Genomic DNA, 19,554 nt, shown 5'->3' with positions numbered 1-19,554 from the left:
ACCTTGTGAGATGCGTCGCCCTGTAGTAGGCCCTCACATCAGGCAGTCCCACTCCACCCCGATTTTTAGGAAGATGGAGGAGCTGGAGCTGGATACCCGGTTTTCAATGGGACCAGACAAACTCATGAAATAGGGAGGTTATGCGTATGAAAAAGGAGGGAGGCAGAAGGATAGGGAGCGCTTGCATCAAGTACAGTAACCGAGGTAGTAAGGTCACCTTCAGGGCATTACAGCGACCGAACCATGTCAGGGTAAGAGTATGCCAGTGTAAGAATATATATATATATATATATATATATATATATATATATATGCTAGCGCTCAGGATATGGAAATAAAAGGTCAATGAAAATTATGGCAATAAATACATATATATGGGAAAAAAAGTCAGTGAATGCAGATTTAGAAAATGTCCATAGAACTATAACAAAGGCAGTCTTTTGAGATTGATGTTTATAACATCTCTGTGATGAAACCAACACTGATGGCACAGCTTTTCATATGAGCGAAGCCAGCTCTGGTAGATAAGACTAGAAGAAATAGAAGAAAAGTGCCTCTGAATGCAAGTATTTAATGGGTACAACAACATGTAATCCGACACTTACATGAAAGTAAGGGATAACAAGTGTTTCCCCTACACTCCAGTGACATCACACGCCGGGCGTCCTTACAGAGTGGAACACTTCCATCTACTCCAGTCATTGAGACCACCAGCAGCCTTCCCCGCACAAGTTGGCAGTCACCCCAGCTGGTGACTCCGACTACACAGAACATTCAGAGACGCTGTGGACTGACCCAGGAGCCCTTATCTCCCCGGAGCTTGTTATACTTTCATGTAAGTGTCGGATTACATGTTGTTGTACCCATTAAATACTTGCACTCAGAGGCGCTTTTCTTCTGTTTCTTCTTCTCTTCTTTATGCCAGTGTAAGAGATCAGCCCTCACTCGCGTAAGCAGTGGATCAAAATTGGTTTATTATAGGGCAGCCGGGTCTGAGGTAATGTTAACTACTAGATAGCGGATAACATCGGGCGCCCATCGGAAAGGAAAGGAGGGACAGAGGCTACCAACCATGGCCTGATCTAGCAAGATGGGGGGAGCTGAGGACTTCGACAGGTTAATTTGAAAGTTGGACAATGTGCCATATGTCTGTACCGAATGTAACAGCTTCGTCAGAGACACCAGTGAGTCAGACAAAAAGAAGATCAAATCATCCGCAAAAGTGGCCACCTTATACACCCCAGAGGCTTTCCGGTAGCCCAGGATTTCAGGGTCTAGCCGTACCGTACACAGGAAGGAGAGGATAAAGATTAGAGGCAATAGAGGACAGCCCTGCCATGTTCTGTTTGTGATCGTGAAAAAATCTGAGTGAGTTTTATTGACCTTAACCACAGCTGAAGGGCGTGAATAGAGAGAGGAAATCCAGCTCATCATTGAAGACCCTAGCCCAACATGTTCCAATGTTGCATGCATAAACTGCCAGCTCAGCCTTCAAAAGCCTTCTCCGCATCCATAGACAACAAGTGAAAGGGGGTGATGGGCAGTTCTGGCAGCATGGATCAGGTTCACAACCCGGATGGTGTTGTCTCGAAGTTCCCTCAAAGGAACAAATCCTGCTTGGTCTCGGTGAATTAAGTGTGGAATGCGGGGAAGCAGCCTATTAGCCAATATTTTTGCAAATAGCTTAAGGCCAGTATTTAATAAGGCAATGGGATAATAGCTTCCACATTGGGAGAGGTCCTTCCCTTCCTTAGGGATCAAAGAGATGTAAGCTCTCAAGGTATCTATGGGCATGGATTGTCCCTCTTTAAGGGAGTTGCACACAGCAACAAAGTGTGGGGACAGAGCCTCAAGAAATACTTTATAATAAGCCGGAGTGAGCCCGTCTGGGCCAGGGGCTTTCTTGGGCTTGGAATCCGCCAGGGCTGTCCCCTGCTCCTCTACTGTAATAGGTTCCTCCAATGCCTCCCGCACCTCAGAAGAAAGAAATGGCATGCCCGAAGATGCTATGTAGGGCTGAATTGCCGATAGTGCAGCTGTGGGAGGTCCCACCGCGGAAGAGTGACTGAAAATGTAAAGTCCTTGATAAAAGGTGCGGAGTTCTGATGCCATGGCAGTGGAGGTGGTCAAGGGCCCACGTAGAGCTTGAGCCAGTAATGTACCTGGTTTGTTAGAGTACTCATACATGGTGTGATGAGCCTATGCTAATTTATGCTTAGTTTTATGAAAGAGAAAAGACCAAAGTTCCTCTCGAGCCCTGATAAGGTCCTGGTAGGTGGACTGCATAAGGCCTGCTTTGTGAGAGCATTCTAAGTTGCGCAGCATTGACAAGAGCTCCTCTGTCTGACGGGTTCGTTCCCGCTTAATTCGGAACCCAGTCCTAATCAGGACCCCTCGGACAACAGGCTTATGCATCTCCCAGAGTATGAAAGGGTTGTCAACCGAATCTTGGTTAAGGGAGATGTATTCCATCAGGGCAGTCTGCAGCTCAGCCCTTGTATCTTCTGATTGTAACAGTTTCGCTTCTTGGCCTTTTGGCTAAGATCAAGTGTAGTATCTGTTCTTATTAGTTTCTAGAGGAGGCGCTGTGTCACTCTCATTGGGGAGGGCCAGCAAATCCAATGGTGTTATAGTGCCTGGAAAGGCGGTACTCAGCAGGGACTACGCCGTGTTGCCCAATAGATACTGGGGACCGGCCCATGGTTGAGTCTGAGCCGTCTGGAAGGGTGCTCCTGGTGAGGATGGGTGCTGCATTTTGGTCTGGCCGGAGGGTCGGGTCCCTGGCCTTCTGGCCTGGATTGTGGTAGCTCTAACTACAGACAGTTATTTGGGTAAGAGAACGCTTACTCCCCTTTTGCTGGTTGGGGGGAGTGGTTAGTATCTACCCGAATGTGAAATTGGAAGGGGTGATGGAAGTGACGGTGGAGCCTACGGGGCAAGGGCTCTCACCAAGCTTCCTGAACCTCATGCCTTTTCTGTCTGCGGTGGGGGCTGCTGTGGTCCAGGCTGTGGGCCAGGGTTGGTCTTGAAAGCCTATGGAGTATGTGCCCCTGGAGTGGCAGTCCAGGGGTGCCAAATAATCACTGTGAGTGGCAGTCACTTTGATTTGAAGCACCACGGTCACTGAACCATAACACACTTTTTTAGCACCTGCTTCTTGGGCCGGGCCTTTTGGCTGGGACCTGAGGAATTTTTTATTCCTGGCCGGAGGGCCTGGCCATTGTTTTACACAATGGCCACTTCTTTCACTCTCCTCTCCACTATCCCTTCCCCCACTTTTTATTTATTTTGATTGGAACCTATGTTTGTCCCACTGTGTGACGAGTAAGGATGCGGGTACTCGGGCCAGCCCTGAAAGTCTTGGGAAGGGGTGAACATGGCCTTTTGGCTTAGTTCGCCCTCTCTCATGGGGTCTCCCTTCGGGGGAGCCCCACCTAGTACTTGGGTGGGTCCTGTCTCGGCAGGCCCTCCAGAGAACGGGGTCTGTCTGGTTTCGGCCAGATGGACCATTGTAAAGTACCTTTGTCCCCGTCTGGAGCCTAACGCCCCGGGGGATCAGGGAATTGGCACTTTTTTGTGAGCACTCTTTATGTGTGTGCACATTTTTTTGGCACCGGGTGAAGTTTTTTGGGTATGTTTTGCACACCATAGGCTTTCAAAAAAAAAGAAAAAATCTTCTGATTGTAACACTGCTTCATTCAGCCTCCAAGACGGGGGGGGGCTCAGTGTAACTGGACCCACTTGGAGTGTCAAATGGACCGGGGCATGGTCCGAAAACGAGATGGCATCAATGCGTGCGGTTTCAACCCTAGGCAAATCTCTGTGTGTGATCATAAGATAATCAAGGCGTGAGTAAGTATGATAGGCGTAATCCTACTCTTGGGGATACAGTAACCTCCATGGATCCACCAGATGTAGAAGCTGCAAGTCTGCTTTTAAGCGCTTCAAACGAGAGTACGCAAGGTGAGAGGAACAACACAACACATCTAGCAAAGGGTCCATAGCAAAACTGAGATCCCCTCCGAAGACCAGGAGCCCCTCCGAGAATGCCAGAAGATAAGATAAGATCTTGCAGAAACTGGGGTTGATCTGTATTAGGGAAATAGACGTTAGCAAAGGTGACCTGCATTCAGAATCTTTCCCTTAAGTAAGAGAAAGCGGCCCTGAGCATCCATGTGCACCTCACCAAAGGACCATTGCACCGACTTGGCGATCTGAATGCTGACCCCTTTGGATTCTGTAACAGGGACTGTGGTATGACAACGGAAAGTCTCTATTGGTCAATCTAGGGACAGTGTCACTCATAAAATGCGTTTCTTGCAAAAAAGCAACTTGGGTTTTACATTTCCGCAGATCAGCTAGCAGCCGAGAGCATTTTTCTGGGACATTTAGACCTTGCACATTGAGGGAGGTGACCTTAAGGCGACCCATGGCAAACCACAAACAATTTGAAAGGGCAGGTGACTGGACTGGCAATTACTGCATGAGATGGCCCCAGGTGAGAGAAACAGAAATCACAGATAAAGGTAAGGAGAGAGGAAAGGAGAGAAGGCAGGGAAATTAGGAGAGAAGTGAGGGGGACAGCAAGAGGGGAGGCTGGGAGTAGTCTATAAAATACACAACACTTGGGTCCCTAACTGAGCACCCAAGGTACTCAGTCAGGGAGCCGCCCTAATGGGGGGTGGCTAGTAACGCCAAGGAGTAGTCAAAGATGGAGATGCAAGGAAAGGATCGGGTATCCTAAGAGAACACATTAATCTAAACATAATACAGCCTGACAAACAGAAAGAGAAAATATATAAAGTAATCATAACAGCCCAGGTGATATAGGGTTGGAGCCTTAGGCATCCAGCCCGGCAGCACCGGGCAAAAAGGATATCATCAACCTAGCACAAAAAACAGCTTATAGTATAGCGGTTAAACCTTTCAGAGATCAAGCAGTTGTGCCCAAGATCATCATACGCTACGGTACGGATCCCATAAGCCCCCAGGAAGGCCTACATCCCGGTTGACAGGGGTATAAACAAGGTGGGAAAAAAAAAACCCTATAGTTAAAAAAAAAAAAAATTCTCCCCTGGCACTTTATAGGGATCTAAGCCGAACTGGCAAAACCAGCCAGCTCGACAGGCAGAAAAATATATGGGAAAGGGGATTAGTCCGCTGCCCTCTAGTCATTAATCCCCTTGCATGTTCAATGATTGCCCTCCACCGATTTGGAAGTGGTCAAGCAAACGTCCCAAGACCGGAGCCAGCCACGACATCCCCAGGCACAGAGCACATGTAACAGGTTACTTATAGTAATTTCCCCTCCAACTCACAAAAGCATGGACCGTCTAAGCCCTGTGAAAAACAGCGGCCGAGGAGGGAAATGGGGATCCATATAGAGCCCAGGGGTGTCGCAGGCAGCAACAAGCGAGACTGAGAATGAAGTAACCTATATGGGAGACAATAATAGGCATACTTTATTAAGGAATTAGCCAACATATCATGGGTAACTACATAAAAAATGGCTATGAAGCCAATCCGAGCATGGCAAGTTCACAAAAGAGGAAACTGGTGAGGTTAGTCTTCAGAGGTAGCTTGTGTGGATCTACATGGCTCCCGACTAGTGGTTGGAGAGCGAGGGCGACGAGATTGCTGCGGTCCTGGTGCGGACCGATTGAAGGCCTCTGAGCACAGCAGATAGTCAGACCAGTTGGGAACTGCAACCGCAGGGTGCGCAAGTAAAACTCAGTCCCCTGTTTAAGCACAATGAGGTGAAAGGGATGGCCCCAGCGGTAGGTTGCATCTGCCTCACGTATGACCTCTAGCAAAGGACGTAGCATCCCCCGCATGGCCCGGGTTTGATTGGATACACCCCGGTAGGCTTGGAAAAGAGCCCCGTCAACATCAATGGGACCTCTGGCCCAGGCTTGGCGCAGAATTTCCTCTTTTATGGTGAAAAAGTGGACCCTGCAAAGAACATCACGGGAAGGAGCAGTGGGGCCAGCAACTTCTTGGAAAGAGGGGGGTGCACAAGGAACCTGCACCCGGTGGACATTATCTGATTAAGGAGTGCTACCACCGTGTGGTGTAGATCTGTACCCACGGTGGCCTCTGGAATCCCCCTCAGGTGCAAGTTGTTCTGTCGATTGCGGTTTTCGCCATCATCCAACTGTAGCTGGAAATCTATGAATTGGCAGCGGAGTGCCTGCTGATTAGCCTCTAGTGCAGTGAGGTGAGTGTCCATGGAGGTAGAGGTTTCCTGCACATGTGTCATCTGCTCCTACACAGTATCCACTTGCTTGCGGATGTCCTGCAAGTCCTTAGAGAGTGCATTCACTAAAGAGGTGGCCAAGGCCTGCAGATCATGCTTAGTGGGGAAGTCTGCCAAGATTTCCCGGATGGTAACCTCAGTGCGGCCATCAGTGCCCTGTGTGTCAGCCATCCTGATCAGGGAGTCCGCCTGCAGGAACACTGTTGTCAGTATCGGGGAGTCTGGCCGTGATGTAGCTGCTGTGGCATCACCCTGAGCAGACACCTGCAGTTGTAAGTTCTTCTTCAAAGAGGCAGAGCCAGCGGGGTTGGTGCGCGGCGGTGCCACCTTGGATATCGCCCCGGGAGAAGAGGCCGCATGCTGGCAAAGAAAATAGTGGGTAATATCGGTGACCCTGGCTTCTCCAGCAGTGTAAGGCAGGCACTGGTCTCCTGGCATGAGAAAGGGTCAAAGCGGCTTACGATTCCAGGCTGTTCTCCGGCCCGATCCCTGCAGAGCTCCAGGTTCAGCGTCCGCTCTCTGCCATCGACAAGCTTCGCCCCTGATAATGACTTACAGCTAGTGAAAACCCAAAATTCAGTATCTCAGAAAATTAGAATATTACTTAAGACCAATTAAAAAAAAGGATTTGTACTACAGAGATGTCGGCTTACTGAAAAAGTATGTCAATGTACAGTATAGTAAGCACTCAAGTTACTATGGAGCCATATCATCTGCTCGTGTTGGTCCACAGTGTTTCATCAAGTCCAAAGTCAGTGCAGCCCTCTAACAGGAAATTCTAGAGCACTTCATGCCCTCTGCTGACCAGTAGGGATGGGCCGAACAGACCCCTGTTCGGTTCGCACCAGGACTTTCGAACACCGCGAAAGTTTGGACCCAAATGACTAACCCCATTAAAGTCAATGGGACCCGCACCTCAAGAATCAAAAGTGCTCATTTTGAAGGCTTATATGCAAGTAATTGGGCATAAAATGGTTATAGGGGTCTGGGTCCTGCCCTGGGGGACATGTATCAATAAAAAAAGTGTTTGTGAAAAACGTCATTTTTAAATGAGCAGTGATTTTTTGATTTTTAAAGTGAAAGCCTAAAAATGAAAAATTCCTTCCAATGTAGTGCCTGGGGGGGGTCCCCTTAGTCTACCTGTAAAGTGGCAGATCTGTACCATGTCTAGAATCTGCTGCAGCAATAATTGCATTTATAAAGCATAAAAAAATGACATTTTCCCTGCAAGCTGCCTTTATTTTGCTCAGCAACAGCTGGGGAGCCAGTGTGTATGATGAGGCCACAATGTAGTGCACTGGGAACAAGATTAGAGATTTTTTGGATACATTCTGGTGTCACTTTGACTTTGCATAGAAGTAATGGGTGTGTAAAAATTGGTCTTTGGGTGTCGGTGGCGCCTTCCCACCGTAACCCTATAGAGGTACTCTTGATGAAAGCAAGAATTGGCCTTGATGTAAAAAATTGCAATGATATGCACCTGTCAAACAGGCGCAGAAAAATTACTCTTTGGGTGTCGGGGGCGCCTTATCACTGTAACCCTAGAGGTGCTCTTGATGAAGGCAAAAAAAATTGCAATGATATGCATATGGGTTGTTGCTTTTGCCACGTTTTATGTGCCTGAGACAGTTTGCAGATAGCAACAGTGCGATCTGCTGCAGAAGTGCTGAAAAAAGCCCAGACAGCTGAGCTTTGGGGAGTGGGCCAGGAGATAATAGCTGCAGAATTTGATGGAATAGGGTGGCTGCTCTCTACTCTTTCTTGATGTTGGCCTCCTTGGGGTTGTGCCGCCTCACCTTCAGTTTCCTCCTCTGCTCTATCTGGCACCCAAGTCGCATCAGTGACCTCATCATCATCATCTCCATCTTCAGCATTACCACTGGAGACAACTTGGCAATACGCTGTGGCTTGGGGAACATGAATGCCAATTTGTCTACGAGTGTTCCTCCATCTCTCTAGGCTCATGTTCCTGTCATCCTCAACCTCAGAACCAACATCTGAATCCAGTAATGGCTGGGCATCATCAAGGAGCAAGTGGCTGATGCTCTGGTCAAATAACTCAGCTGACTCCTCAATGGCTGATGTTGGGGCTATGGCAGGAATAGATGTGAACAAAGAGGCAGGTTTATCCACTCTGGCAACTGCAGAGGACTGCACACTTGTCTCTGCTTGCGTGACAGAGGATGAGGAAGGTTTAGTAAGCCAGTCCACCACCTCCTCTGCATGCTGTGGCTGGATAGCACGGGCAAACTCACTAAACAGGGGGAAATTATGCCCTGCCTGAGGACTGACCACCATGTCCACCTGTGGACACATTTGTTGCTAGCCCCCTTACAGTGCCAAGGGAACGTCTGCCTCTCCTTGTGGTCCTCCCAGACATTATTGGGCTTCCATAACACCTCAGCAGTGCCACGGGCTGATCACCTCCATGCCACACCGCATTGATGCAATAATTCATGCAAAAGGGGATCCCGACCAAATATTGCGTGCATACTACACTGTACATGGACATACTTTTCAGTAAACATTTCTGTATTCAAAACCCTTTTTTTATTGGTCTTATGCAATATTCAAATTTTATGAGATACTGAATTTTGGGTTTTCAATAGCTGTGAGCCATAATCACCAAAATTAAAAGAAAGAAATGCTGCTTGAAATATATCACTCTGTGTGTAATGCATCTATATAAAATATATGAGTTTCACTTTTTGAATTGAATTACTGAAATAAATTAACTTTTTAATGATATTCAAATTTTATGGGATGCACCTGTATAGACCAGTTCTTTGTGCAGACAGACTGTGGGGACAATCTTTTGTTATGCACTTTTTTTTAGGAAAAACTATTTGAAACAATGAATAGTTATTAAAGCCACTTTGTAAAAAGGGAAGGCATACTATATGTTAAGTCCAAGGAGCTGTATGATATCTCCTGGGCTTATCTTTATTATTTACATTTGACAGATGTATTGCTCTGGTCATCTGAGAGGAGAGAACACACAGAGCAGCTATGCCCGCCCCTCCCCTCTGCTGCCCATTCACATAGGCCTTTGTAGTTTGTGAATTTGTTCACATAATACCTAGACCTCTGTGATTGGGCAGGAGGAGGGGATGGGCGAGCATAGCAGCTGCAGTGACTCTCCTGTTCAAGATGGAGAGCTCAGAAGAATTATTGTCACTCACCCGGTACTACAGCAATAGCTTCTAGGCAAACTTTAAAGCTGTAAGATATAAATAATAGAGCTAAGCCCAGGAGGTGTCATGCACCTTAAGCGGACTCAACTCATAGTCTGCCTGGAATTCAGCTGTATATATTGTGAATTTGTGAAATACAAAACCAACTAGCAAAAGAGATCTGTGTTTCTGGACCTGTACATGGTTGAAATCCAGCTATTGGCAACTTCTCAGGTTGTGTTGAGCTCTTGTCTAGCTGCACATCTACTGCATTACAAACTTTTAATAAACTAAATCATGTAAATTTATCACAGTGGTTGGTGTTGGTTGATTGTATTATTTCTGTTTTTAATTTTGATTTATTATTATGACTCTTCATCATTTGTAAAATGTGAATTTGTCTCCTAAAATAAGATGTTTTTGGACTTTTGGTATACACTGGTGGTAGATAAGGAAAATAGGAAGGGAATTCCACAGACAAGTGGGTAAAGGCTAGGACTTCTTAGGCTGCTTTCACACTGGGATGGGCGTTGACGGTAAAACGCTGCTAGTTTTAGCGGCGCTTTACCATCGTTTTAGCGGTGCTATTCGGCCACTAGCGGGGCACTTTCAACCCCCGCTAGCAGCCGAATAAAGGGTTAAATGCGCCCGTGTAGGGCCGCTGCCGAAGTGCTTTGCAGGTAATTCGGCAGCGGGGCCCATTAATTTCAATGGGCAGAAGTGTCCCAAAGATGCTGCTTGCAGGACTTTTTTTAACGTCCTGCCAGCGCAGCACCCCAGGTTGAAAGCACTCTGGCCTTTCACACTGGGACTGCAGGGGAGGTGTTTTTCAGGTGCTTTACAGGCGCTATTTTTAGCTCCAAAGTGCCTGAAAAACGTCCCAGTGTGAAAGGGGTCTAACTGAGTTCTTGGATTATTACTCTTAGAACCCTTTCACACTGACAGCGTGGAGGCGTCGGCGGTAAAGCGCCGTTAGTTTTAGCGACACTTTACTGTCGTTTTAGAGGTGCTTTTCAGCCTCTAGTGGGGTGCTCTTAACCCCTGCTAGCGGTCAAATAAAAGGTTAAAAGCGCTCGCTTTGCAGGCGCTTCGGTGGCGCTGCCCATTGATTTCAATGGGCAGGGGCACTTTAGGAGCGGTGTATACACCGCTCCTAAAGCGCCACAAAGATACTGCTTGCAGGTCTTTTTTTAACGTCCTGCCAGCGCAGCGCCCCAGGGTGAAAGCACTCTGGGACTGCAGATGAGGCATTTTATAGGCGCTATTTTTAGCGCTAAAGCACCTGAAAGATGCCTCTAGTGTGAAAGGGGTCTTAAGAGTGGCTGGTCAAAGCTCATACACAGTGCTTATGAACCTAAGATTGCCTCTCTATTTAGCGGAAATTGGCCAGACTGGTAGATTTTAAAAACAAATGCAGGTTTTCTCTGAAGTAAAACTCAAGACAAAGTTCTTGTTATTTCTAATTTCTAGTTGGGTAGTTTCAAAGGGTGATTTCCCCTCAAATTGAAAATAGATCCTCTCACTTCCTGTTATGTCTCTGGGGCAATTTCCCCAATGGGGGCAGACAGCAATAAAAACCTGAGAAAAGTTCTAATCTTACCTGCTCTATGTAGAACATATAAATAAATAATAAATAAATAAAAAAATTACTTCTAACTGTGGTTCTACTTTAAAAACTGTACCCCGGGAAGATATAAAAGTCAGAAATCAAAGCAGCTCTGTAACCATAAATGCACAGTTAAATGCATTTTTAAATGCTAGCAGTGCAGTTACCTAAACCAAAAGGAGCCTGATAGTTGTACAGTTATATTTATAAGCTGTCAAGGGACATGCTGATAGAAGGAGAGAGCAAAATGACAGAGAGAGATGAGCTGCTTCTTCTTTCACTATCCAGTCACAGGGAGTGAGGGTAACAATACCTGTAAGGCCCCTTTCACACGGGCGGACCATATGTCCATTTTTCATCCATCCATTTTAGGATGAAAAACGGACATACATGTATCCCTATGGGATAGCGGATGTCAGCGGATTTTCCGATGGTATCAGTCTCCGCTATGCTCCGTTTCTGATGACAGAGGAAAACCCTACTTTTCCATCCATCTGTGGATTGGATTGGATGAAAGCGGACTCTACGGTCCGTCTTCATCCGATCCCCCATAGAGGAGAGCGGCGCTCTGACAGGTCGGTCCCTGCACAGTGTGCAGAGACCGACCTGTCATCTGCCTGCTCAGCGGGGATCCACGGAGCGATCCCCCGCTGAGCAAAGCTGAGCCCGTACACGGACACGTCCGTGTGAAAGGGCCCTAAGAGTTCATTACTGCAGGAGAGAAGAAAATCATGTCACCTACCCTGCCAGACATGGCTGTGCTGTGCGGTGGAGCTGTGTAAATCTCAGGATTAGATGGACAGAAATGCAAATCTTTTGGCAAGTAAAACAGCTCTCATATGTGTATTTCATCTGTGTATTTAAATGTTAGCCTGGAGTTCAGCTTTAATATTAGATCCCTGCATTTTTAAGATTATCATGAAAAAAATAAATTAACTTAACTTTTTCCAAGACTCTACCATATTATCTTTTATTACATGACACTAAAATTAGACAAGTTTTTATCTGTTTGAAATTTCTTATTAGCATCAAAGTCATTCGGATGAGTCATTGCCCAGTAATTCTCTGAAATAATTATAGGCCAATTAGAAGTTCAAAGCCACTCAATAATATTCCCACTGTACTGAATTTAATCTTTTTATGCAGTCACACAATACCTACATATTCTCATTCAGAAAGATTAGTACAGGATATTTCTTACCATCACCTTCCCAATAATTTTCAAAGGTAACCCAATAGGTTGCCAAGAATGGAAAGTACCACGGTTTTGGGATGCCATATTCCCCTAAAATACAGAAAATTTCAATATTATTGTAGAGCACAGACAGTATATTTTGTGTATCTACAGGTAAATGGGTGTAATGCATTATGCAGGGCTGCATTTACCATATGGTGAAACAAGGATATTTACAGTTTACATTTGCTCACTTATTCTTGGAGCCCAATTCAACCTCTTACTAGGGTTATGCAGTCAATCAAATGCATTCAAAGTAAAGAACATGTGAAATATTTTAAAAAGCGCTTGTAAATATGTTAGTGATTTACTACTATATACTGTAAACTTTCCATGTTCTGACAGCATGCTTAGGACCTGGACCACTAGCCCCACAATCCGGGTCTCCAGTGGTTGAACACGCACTCCACAGTGCTCCAACCAACAACACTGCGTAGAGAGTATAGTGTTATTGATTGGAGAAATGTTCAGGGTGCATGTAGGTCCACTGTGGATCTGGACCACTGCACTTGGTGTGAGAGCTGTAGTCCTATTGTCCAGCATGCTGCTGGCACATGGTCATTTCAAATGGTTGTAAAGCACTAACATAAACTCACATTCTTTACATTTTATGCAGCCTGACAGCATACGCCTGTTAAAGTTAAAGGTTCAAAAGGGATTTTCTTCGAACTTTGACTCCAGCTCCAGGAGCTCCCCTGTCTCTTATGGTTCAAAACTGGCGGACTGTACAGTTCCACAGCAGGAGAGGGGAGGACTGGTTTTGACTTTATCCTCAAAATGCAAGAAGCATATTGAGTGACAAAAGGGCAATCCTGTTGTTCAGAACAAATCTACTACCATCAAGTAGCCATTCAGATAGTATATTGATGATGTAGTGCGTAAACTTATATTTAGATAAAACTCTTTATCAGAAGTTGGAAAGTAGAATCTAAATTAGGACACCCACATTTATGATGATATGACACACCTATAAGGTCAAGTGCTGTTGTATTACAGTGCCTTCAAAAAGTATTCATACCCCTTGAAATTTTTCACATTTTCTCATGTTACAACCAAAAATTTATTTTAGTGGGATGATATATGATAGACCAACACAAAGTGGCACATAATTGTGAAGTGGAAGGAAAATGATAAATGGTTTAACATTTTTTACAAATAAATATCTGAAAAGTGTGGCATGCATTTGTATTCAGCCCTCCTTACTCTGATACCCCTAACTAAAATCTAGTGGAACCAATTACCTTCAGAAGTTACCTAATTAATAAATAGAGTCCACCTGTGTGTAATTTCATTTCAGTATACATACAGCTGTTCTATGAAGCCCTCAGATGTTTCTTAAACGATCTTAGTAAACAAACAGCATCATGAAGGCCAAGGAACATACCAGACAGGTCAGGGATAAAGTGGAAAAGCTTAAAGCAGGGTTAGGTTATAAAAAAAATATCCCAAGCTTTGAAAATCACATGAAGCACTTTTCAATCCATCATCCAAAAATGGAAAGAGTATGGCACAACTGCAAACCTACCAAGAGATGGCCATCCACCTAAACTGACAGGCCAGGCAAAGAGAACATTAAGCAGTGAAGCAGCCAAAGGCCCATGGTAACTCTGGAGGAGCTGCAGAGATCCACAGCTCAGGCGGGAGAATCTGTCCACATGACAATTATTAGTTGTTCACTCCACAAATCTGGCCTTTATGGAAGAGTGCCAAGAAGAAAGCAAGCATGTGAAAGAAGGTGCTCTGATGAGATGAGACTAAAACTGAACTTTCAGCCTAAAAGCAAAATGCTATTTGTGGCAGAAAACTAACACTGCACATCACCCTGAACACACCATCCCCACTGTGAAACATGGTGGTGACAGCATCATGTTGTGGGGATGCTTTTCTTCAGCAGGGACAGGGAAGCTGGTCAGAGTTGATGGGAAGATGGATGGAGCCAAATACAGGGCAATCTTAGAAGAAAACCTGTTAGTCTGCAAAAGACTTGAGACTGGGGCGGAGGTTCAACTTCCAGCAGGACAACGACCTGCTGGAAGCTGAGCTACAATGCAATGGTTTAGATCAAAGCATACTCATGTTAAAATGGCCCAGTCAAAGTCCACACCTAAATTCAATTGAGAATCTGTGGCAAGACTTGAAAATTGCTTTTCACAGACACTCTCCATCCAATCTGACAGAGCTTGAGCTATTTTGCAAAGAATAATGGGCAAAAATGTCACTCTCTAGATGCGCACAGCTGGTAGAGACATCCCCAAAAAGACTTGCAGCTGTAATTGCAGAGAAAGGTGGTTCTACAAAGTATTGACGCAAGGGAGCTGAATACAAATGCACGCCACACTTTTCGGATATTTATTTGTAACAAATTTTTAAAACCATTTATAATTTTCCTTCCACTTCACAATTATGTGCCATTTTGTGATAAACAGGATAATTACCACCGCTCTAGGTGATCGGGTTCAAGCTTCCCATCCTCCGCTGTGTGGATGATTGTGAGAGCCCCAGGTGCCGGCAATTGCTATTCCAATGGTATGTATGTGATGGAAAAATCTGGACAGCCGCACTCCGGATTGGAAAAGTGAAAAATAAAATCCTCTTTATTGAAAAAGTAATAACATGATTAAAATCCGTACATGGCTTTGTTGGGATAATGCAGCTTAACCGCTAACGCGTTTCACGCTCCCATAGAGCGCTTACTCATAGCTGGTTTGTACGAAAGTGATCACCACTTATATACACATAATTTATCTACCACATGACTACATATTGATTATCTGATTTGAAACAGCTGATCGTTAGTCTGTGTGGGATCTTTTTGGCATAGATGTGATTGGATGTGCGTCCTATAGTGGAATCACTAATGAAGACATGAATATATAAATGAAATGTATTCATATTGGCAAATGTCAACATATATAAATAATAAAAAATTCTATTCAAGGTTTTTGAAAAACATGTTTGTTATTTTTCAAAACTACAATAATGAGATGGGTGCTGGAATTTGACGTTCAAACGTATAAATTATCATACGGATAGGTGCAAGTATGGGCAAACTATGTGAGCTGGTGGCTGCGGTATAATGTAAACGGTGTATAGGATAAGAATTGGAATTGGGTCTATATGCATGTGATAAAAAAATGTGCATCCAACACCACTATCAGTGTCTACAAGAAAAGACTAAATATGTGTGTATGGTGCATAAATATATGCAAAAATTTTTAACGACATAAAGATAAAAATAATGATGAAAAGCAATTCTTTATATGTGTGTGTATGTGTATATACATGATGATTTCAACTTTCAAAAAACGTGGTGACATATGTGAATTGGAAGCTGGGCAGAAAACTGGCGTCCTGTCGCAATAATGCGACAAAAAGTCTCCTGATTTACAGGAGTCTATGTGTGAATAAATGCTTTTGCTTCAATTCCTACATGTGTGAATATTATTCTTTGCAACATATAAAGGATTGTGAAACTTATCACTCTCTGATAACCCCGCCACTCCAGCTTCACAAAAGTGCTCATTTAAAACCTTGCATCACTCCGTATGGGATGCATTAATCCCAATCAGGTAACAACATTAACGTTGCTGAACGTCTTTCTTTGAAGCAATCACATCTCTCGTGCCATTTTGTGTTGGTCTATCACATAAAACCCATTTATGTTTTTGGTTGTAAAATGGCAATATGTGGAAAATTTCAAGGGGTATGAATACTTTTTCAAGGCACCACCCCCCGCTGTTTGCCGGTCTACTGGCACTGACGGCATCGAGGATTGGCAGGCAAACAGAGGCAGGGATCGGCAAGCACATCGGCAGTGGATCAGACTGCGGTGGGTATCTGGCAGCGTCTCCTCTTCTCTTCTGAGATCACGGCGGCTTCCACCGTGCATCTTCTCCCCTCCTCCTAGGTGTCCAATAGGATCCCCTGACCTTTCAGCCAATCGGGAAACAAGTATCAGACCCACACTTCCTGAGTGGCGGAGAGGTGATTCAGTGTTAAAAAAGCGAATATTCATTTGCTTTTCTAACACACCTGGGTGGGCTCCGAGCGCAACTCTCTGTGCTCCGAGTCCACCCTATTTTGAAGCCTATTAGAACCTATGGCTCTAATCAGGTGCTTCAAACTCCGCCCCCACTGTAATTCAATTGCCCAGCGCCCTGAAAGGGGCCGGACGCATAAATAGGGGGTGGCTGTGGCGGCCGTGAATAGATTCATGTATGCATGAATCTATCCATTAACCATATGGGGGGGTGGCATAGATAGAGGGGACAGCGCCCATGTGCCCTTAATGAACGGGCTGCCACTGAGGACTGGTGATCTGTGGAAAAGGTCTGATCATCGCAGAGTGCTTGTTTTGCTGCAAATTCATGGTCAGGCAAACCAGTGAACTATTCATCATTGGGCTTTATTTCTTTTTCTCTGATCATGGACACTATTTGGTTGATTTACTAAAGGCACGGACACTATTCACATTCCAAGTGAAGTTGCACTCTGCAAGGTAATTTTCCACAGAGCTTAATGGATGTGTTGAAGTTTTGATAGGAAAAGAATACCCAATCACAAGGGAAAAAAAAAACAGCATTTCTAGGGGTAATTCCCTTGCACAGTTCAACTGCACTTGCAAAGTGAACAGTTATTCCTGCTGCACAGAACTAGTACAATTTCTCAACAATACTGTGAACAAAAGTGAATGATATTCCTGCTGCACAGAACATACTAATTTAAAGAGTAGTGCAACTTCTAAACAAAACTAGTCACTCCATTCACCCGTAAGTACAGAGCTCACTAGTTTTCTTATGCCCACTGGAATAACATTTCAACAGCCACAGAAGAAAATGGCCTATTACCCTTATTTCCTATGATAGGTATGGGGCAGGTGTTGAGGTTAAAATGTAGACTGACAGTGACACAGTGGGGTTGACTTACTAAAACTGGAAAGTGCAAAATCTGGTGCAGCTCTGCATAGAAACCAATCAGCTTCCAGGTTTCATTGCCAAACCTTAATTGAACAAGCTGAAATTAGAAGCTGACTGGCTACCATGCACAGCTGCACCAGATTTTGCAATCTCCAGTCTTAGTAAATCAACTCTAATGCTCTATAAGGCTAGGTTCACACTGCTGCGAATTCTATTGCGAATTTGAGCCGTTGCGATCGCTCAAATTCGCAAGTCATTTAAATTACATAGATTAACATTAGTGCCGTTCACATCGACGCGTTGCGAATATAACCTGCGTGAAAAAAAGGTCCTGTGCGAGTTTACTGCGTTGCGTTGCGAATTTAGTCTCCATAGACATCAATGTAAATCGTTCTTGAATCGCATTGATTGGTTCACATATGTGCGAATTCCACCACACTACTCTCCACAAAAACCAGGAAGTACACAGGAAGTTAAGACCCTTTTTTTTTTTACATTATGATTCCATTGGCTAGACTATCAATCGCAGCTATATCCAACTCCTGAAATTCGCGGTAAAATCGCGGTAAATTCGCGGTAAAATCGCGGTAAATTCGCGGTTAAATCGCGGTAAATTCGCACTGCAGCAGTGTGAACCCAGCCTTAAACACAATACACTACATCGCTACACTGTGGCTCTCACAGCAGACGGACTGACAGCTTCTCTCTCCACTCCAGCTGGATACACATTCTCTGGATGGATATCCGAACACCGGACACACCATCACGGCCACATAGGGCAGCCTGATGCCGACTCCCTGGCTCATTTCACTACTTCCATATGGCCTGCTTTCTTACAACCTCAGACAGAGATCTCAGCTCTCGGTTTACACTTGGACTTCCCATTCATCGCAAACTGTCATCCTTTATCCCACCCACTTGTGAGTGCTACTGTTGTTTATATCGATTTTTAATTCTTTATTACATTGTGCTACACTATGCCTGCCTGGTGCTTTTTTTCCCTCCCCTCACACAATCCTCTATAGCTAAACCACAGCCCTATACCATTTTAATGTAGAGGACACTGGAGCACCAGAAGACAGAAATACTGTGCCAGCCCTGGTCAGGCCAGGTAGCGAGAATTTCATTTCTCTCAATGTAAAGGCTTGTGCTATAGTAACTAAATTTGATATGAAGGACAGGAGGTTGGGATACTATTTTTTTTTATACAGTGCTGTAACCATTTAACTAACATTTTTGTACTCACTCTTAGCCAACAGAATAACATATTATACAACTAATATAATACTTGGAAACAGAAACAGAGGCAGAATTTTCAATCATGGGACCCGACAAACTAAACTGGAGGATTAACACACCTAAATACACAGTGGTTCCACCACACACAGAAAGTTCCATAGGAATGCAGAAGAACAAGTGTTCAGGTGTGAAAATTAGACCCACTCATTACTAATGCTTCTATTAGTTGACTTCAGAGAAAAAGCAGACAGATTAATCTAGTTGTATTTAAGTACACCTCGCACTTGCCCATTTAGGAAAAATGACATGTTCACTGAATTCCTCTTGCCCCCTTCACAGATACCTACCTTCACCACACTCCAATGCCTCTCATCTGCTGGGTGTGAGGGAGCATGTCACCTCCTCTCCTTCTCCATGATTGCATATCCAGTACTTGAGTAGCCAATCACCAAGCTCAAGCATTATTAAATGGGGTGTGGGGAAGGCCATTATCTGTGTAAGCTCTGACAGCTCTGGAGCTTACACTTGAATGGGCAAAATTACATGTTTATTGAAAAGAGCAGTTCCAGGCAACAAGTTAAATCAATTACTGAGCAAATAATGCCATCTATGCAGAAGAGCCTAAATTAAAAAAAACTGTATTCACTCACTTCAGCCCCCTGGATATTTTGGTCTAAAAACCTACAGCCATGGCCAAAGGTTTTGAGAATGACACAAATATTACATTTCACAAGTCTGCTGCCTCAGTTTTTTGTTTTTATGGCAAGTTGCATATACTCCACAGTGGTATGAAGAGTGATCAGATGAATTGCAATTAATTGCAAAGTCCCTCTTTGCCATGAAAATTAACTTAAACCCATAAAAAACATTTCCACTGCATTTGTAAAGAAGGCTTCAGGGTGCCCAAGAAAGTCCAGCAAGCACCAGGACCATCTTCTACAGTTGATTCAGCTGTGGGATTGGGGCTCCACCAGTGCAGAGCTTGCTCAGGAATGGCAGCAGGCAGGTGTGAGGGCATCTGCACGCACAGTGAGGCAAAGACTTTTGGAGGATGGCCTGGTGTCAAGAAGGGCAGCAAAAAAGCCACTTCTCTCCATAAAAAAACATCAGGGACAAACTCATATTCTACA

General features: G+C 44.6%; 1 protein-coding gene and 1 pseudogene across 2 annotated transcripts in view; one reads left to right on the top strand and one right to left on the bottom strand.

The window, feature by feature from the left end:
• ABCA4 (ATP binding cassette subfamily A member 4) overlaps positions 1 to 19,554 on the bottom strand; it is a 450,770-nt gene that overhangs the window by 195,886 nt on the left and 235,330 nt on the right. For both annotated transcript variants that reach the window (XM_073593112.1, XM_073593113.1), the window contains exon 18: positions 12,237 to 12,320. In XM_073593112.1, coding sequence (XP_073449213.1) covers positions 12,237 to 12,320 — 84 coding nt within the window. The remainder of the gene's footprint in view (positions 1 to 12,236; positions 12,321 to 19,554) is intronic.
• On the top strand, positions 2,519 to 2,623 carry LOC141103962 (U2 spliceosomal RNA; annotated as a pseudogene).

The sequence above is a fragment of the Aquarana catesbeiana genome, linkage group LG07 (genome assembly GCF_042186555.1).
Source record: "Aquarana catesbeiana isolate 2022-GZ linkage group LG07, ASM4218655v1, whole genome shotgun sequence".
In the NCBI taxonomy this organism is placed as follows: Eukaryota; Metazoa; Chordata; class Amphibia; order Anura; family Ranidae; genus Aquarana; species Aquarana catesbeiana.
The sequence above is the reverse complement of the archived record's forward strand: the minus strand, read 5'-3'. Positions and strand labels throughout refer to the sequence as shown.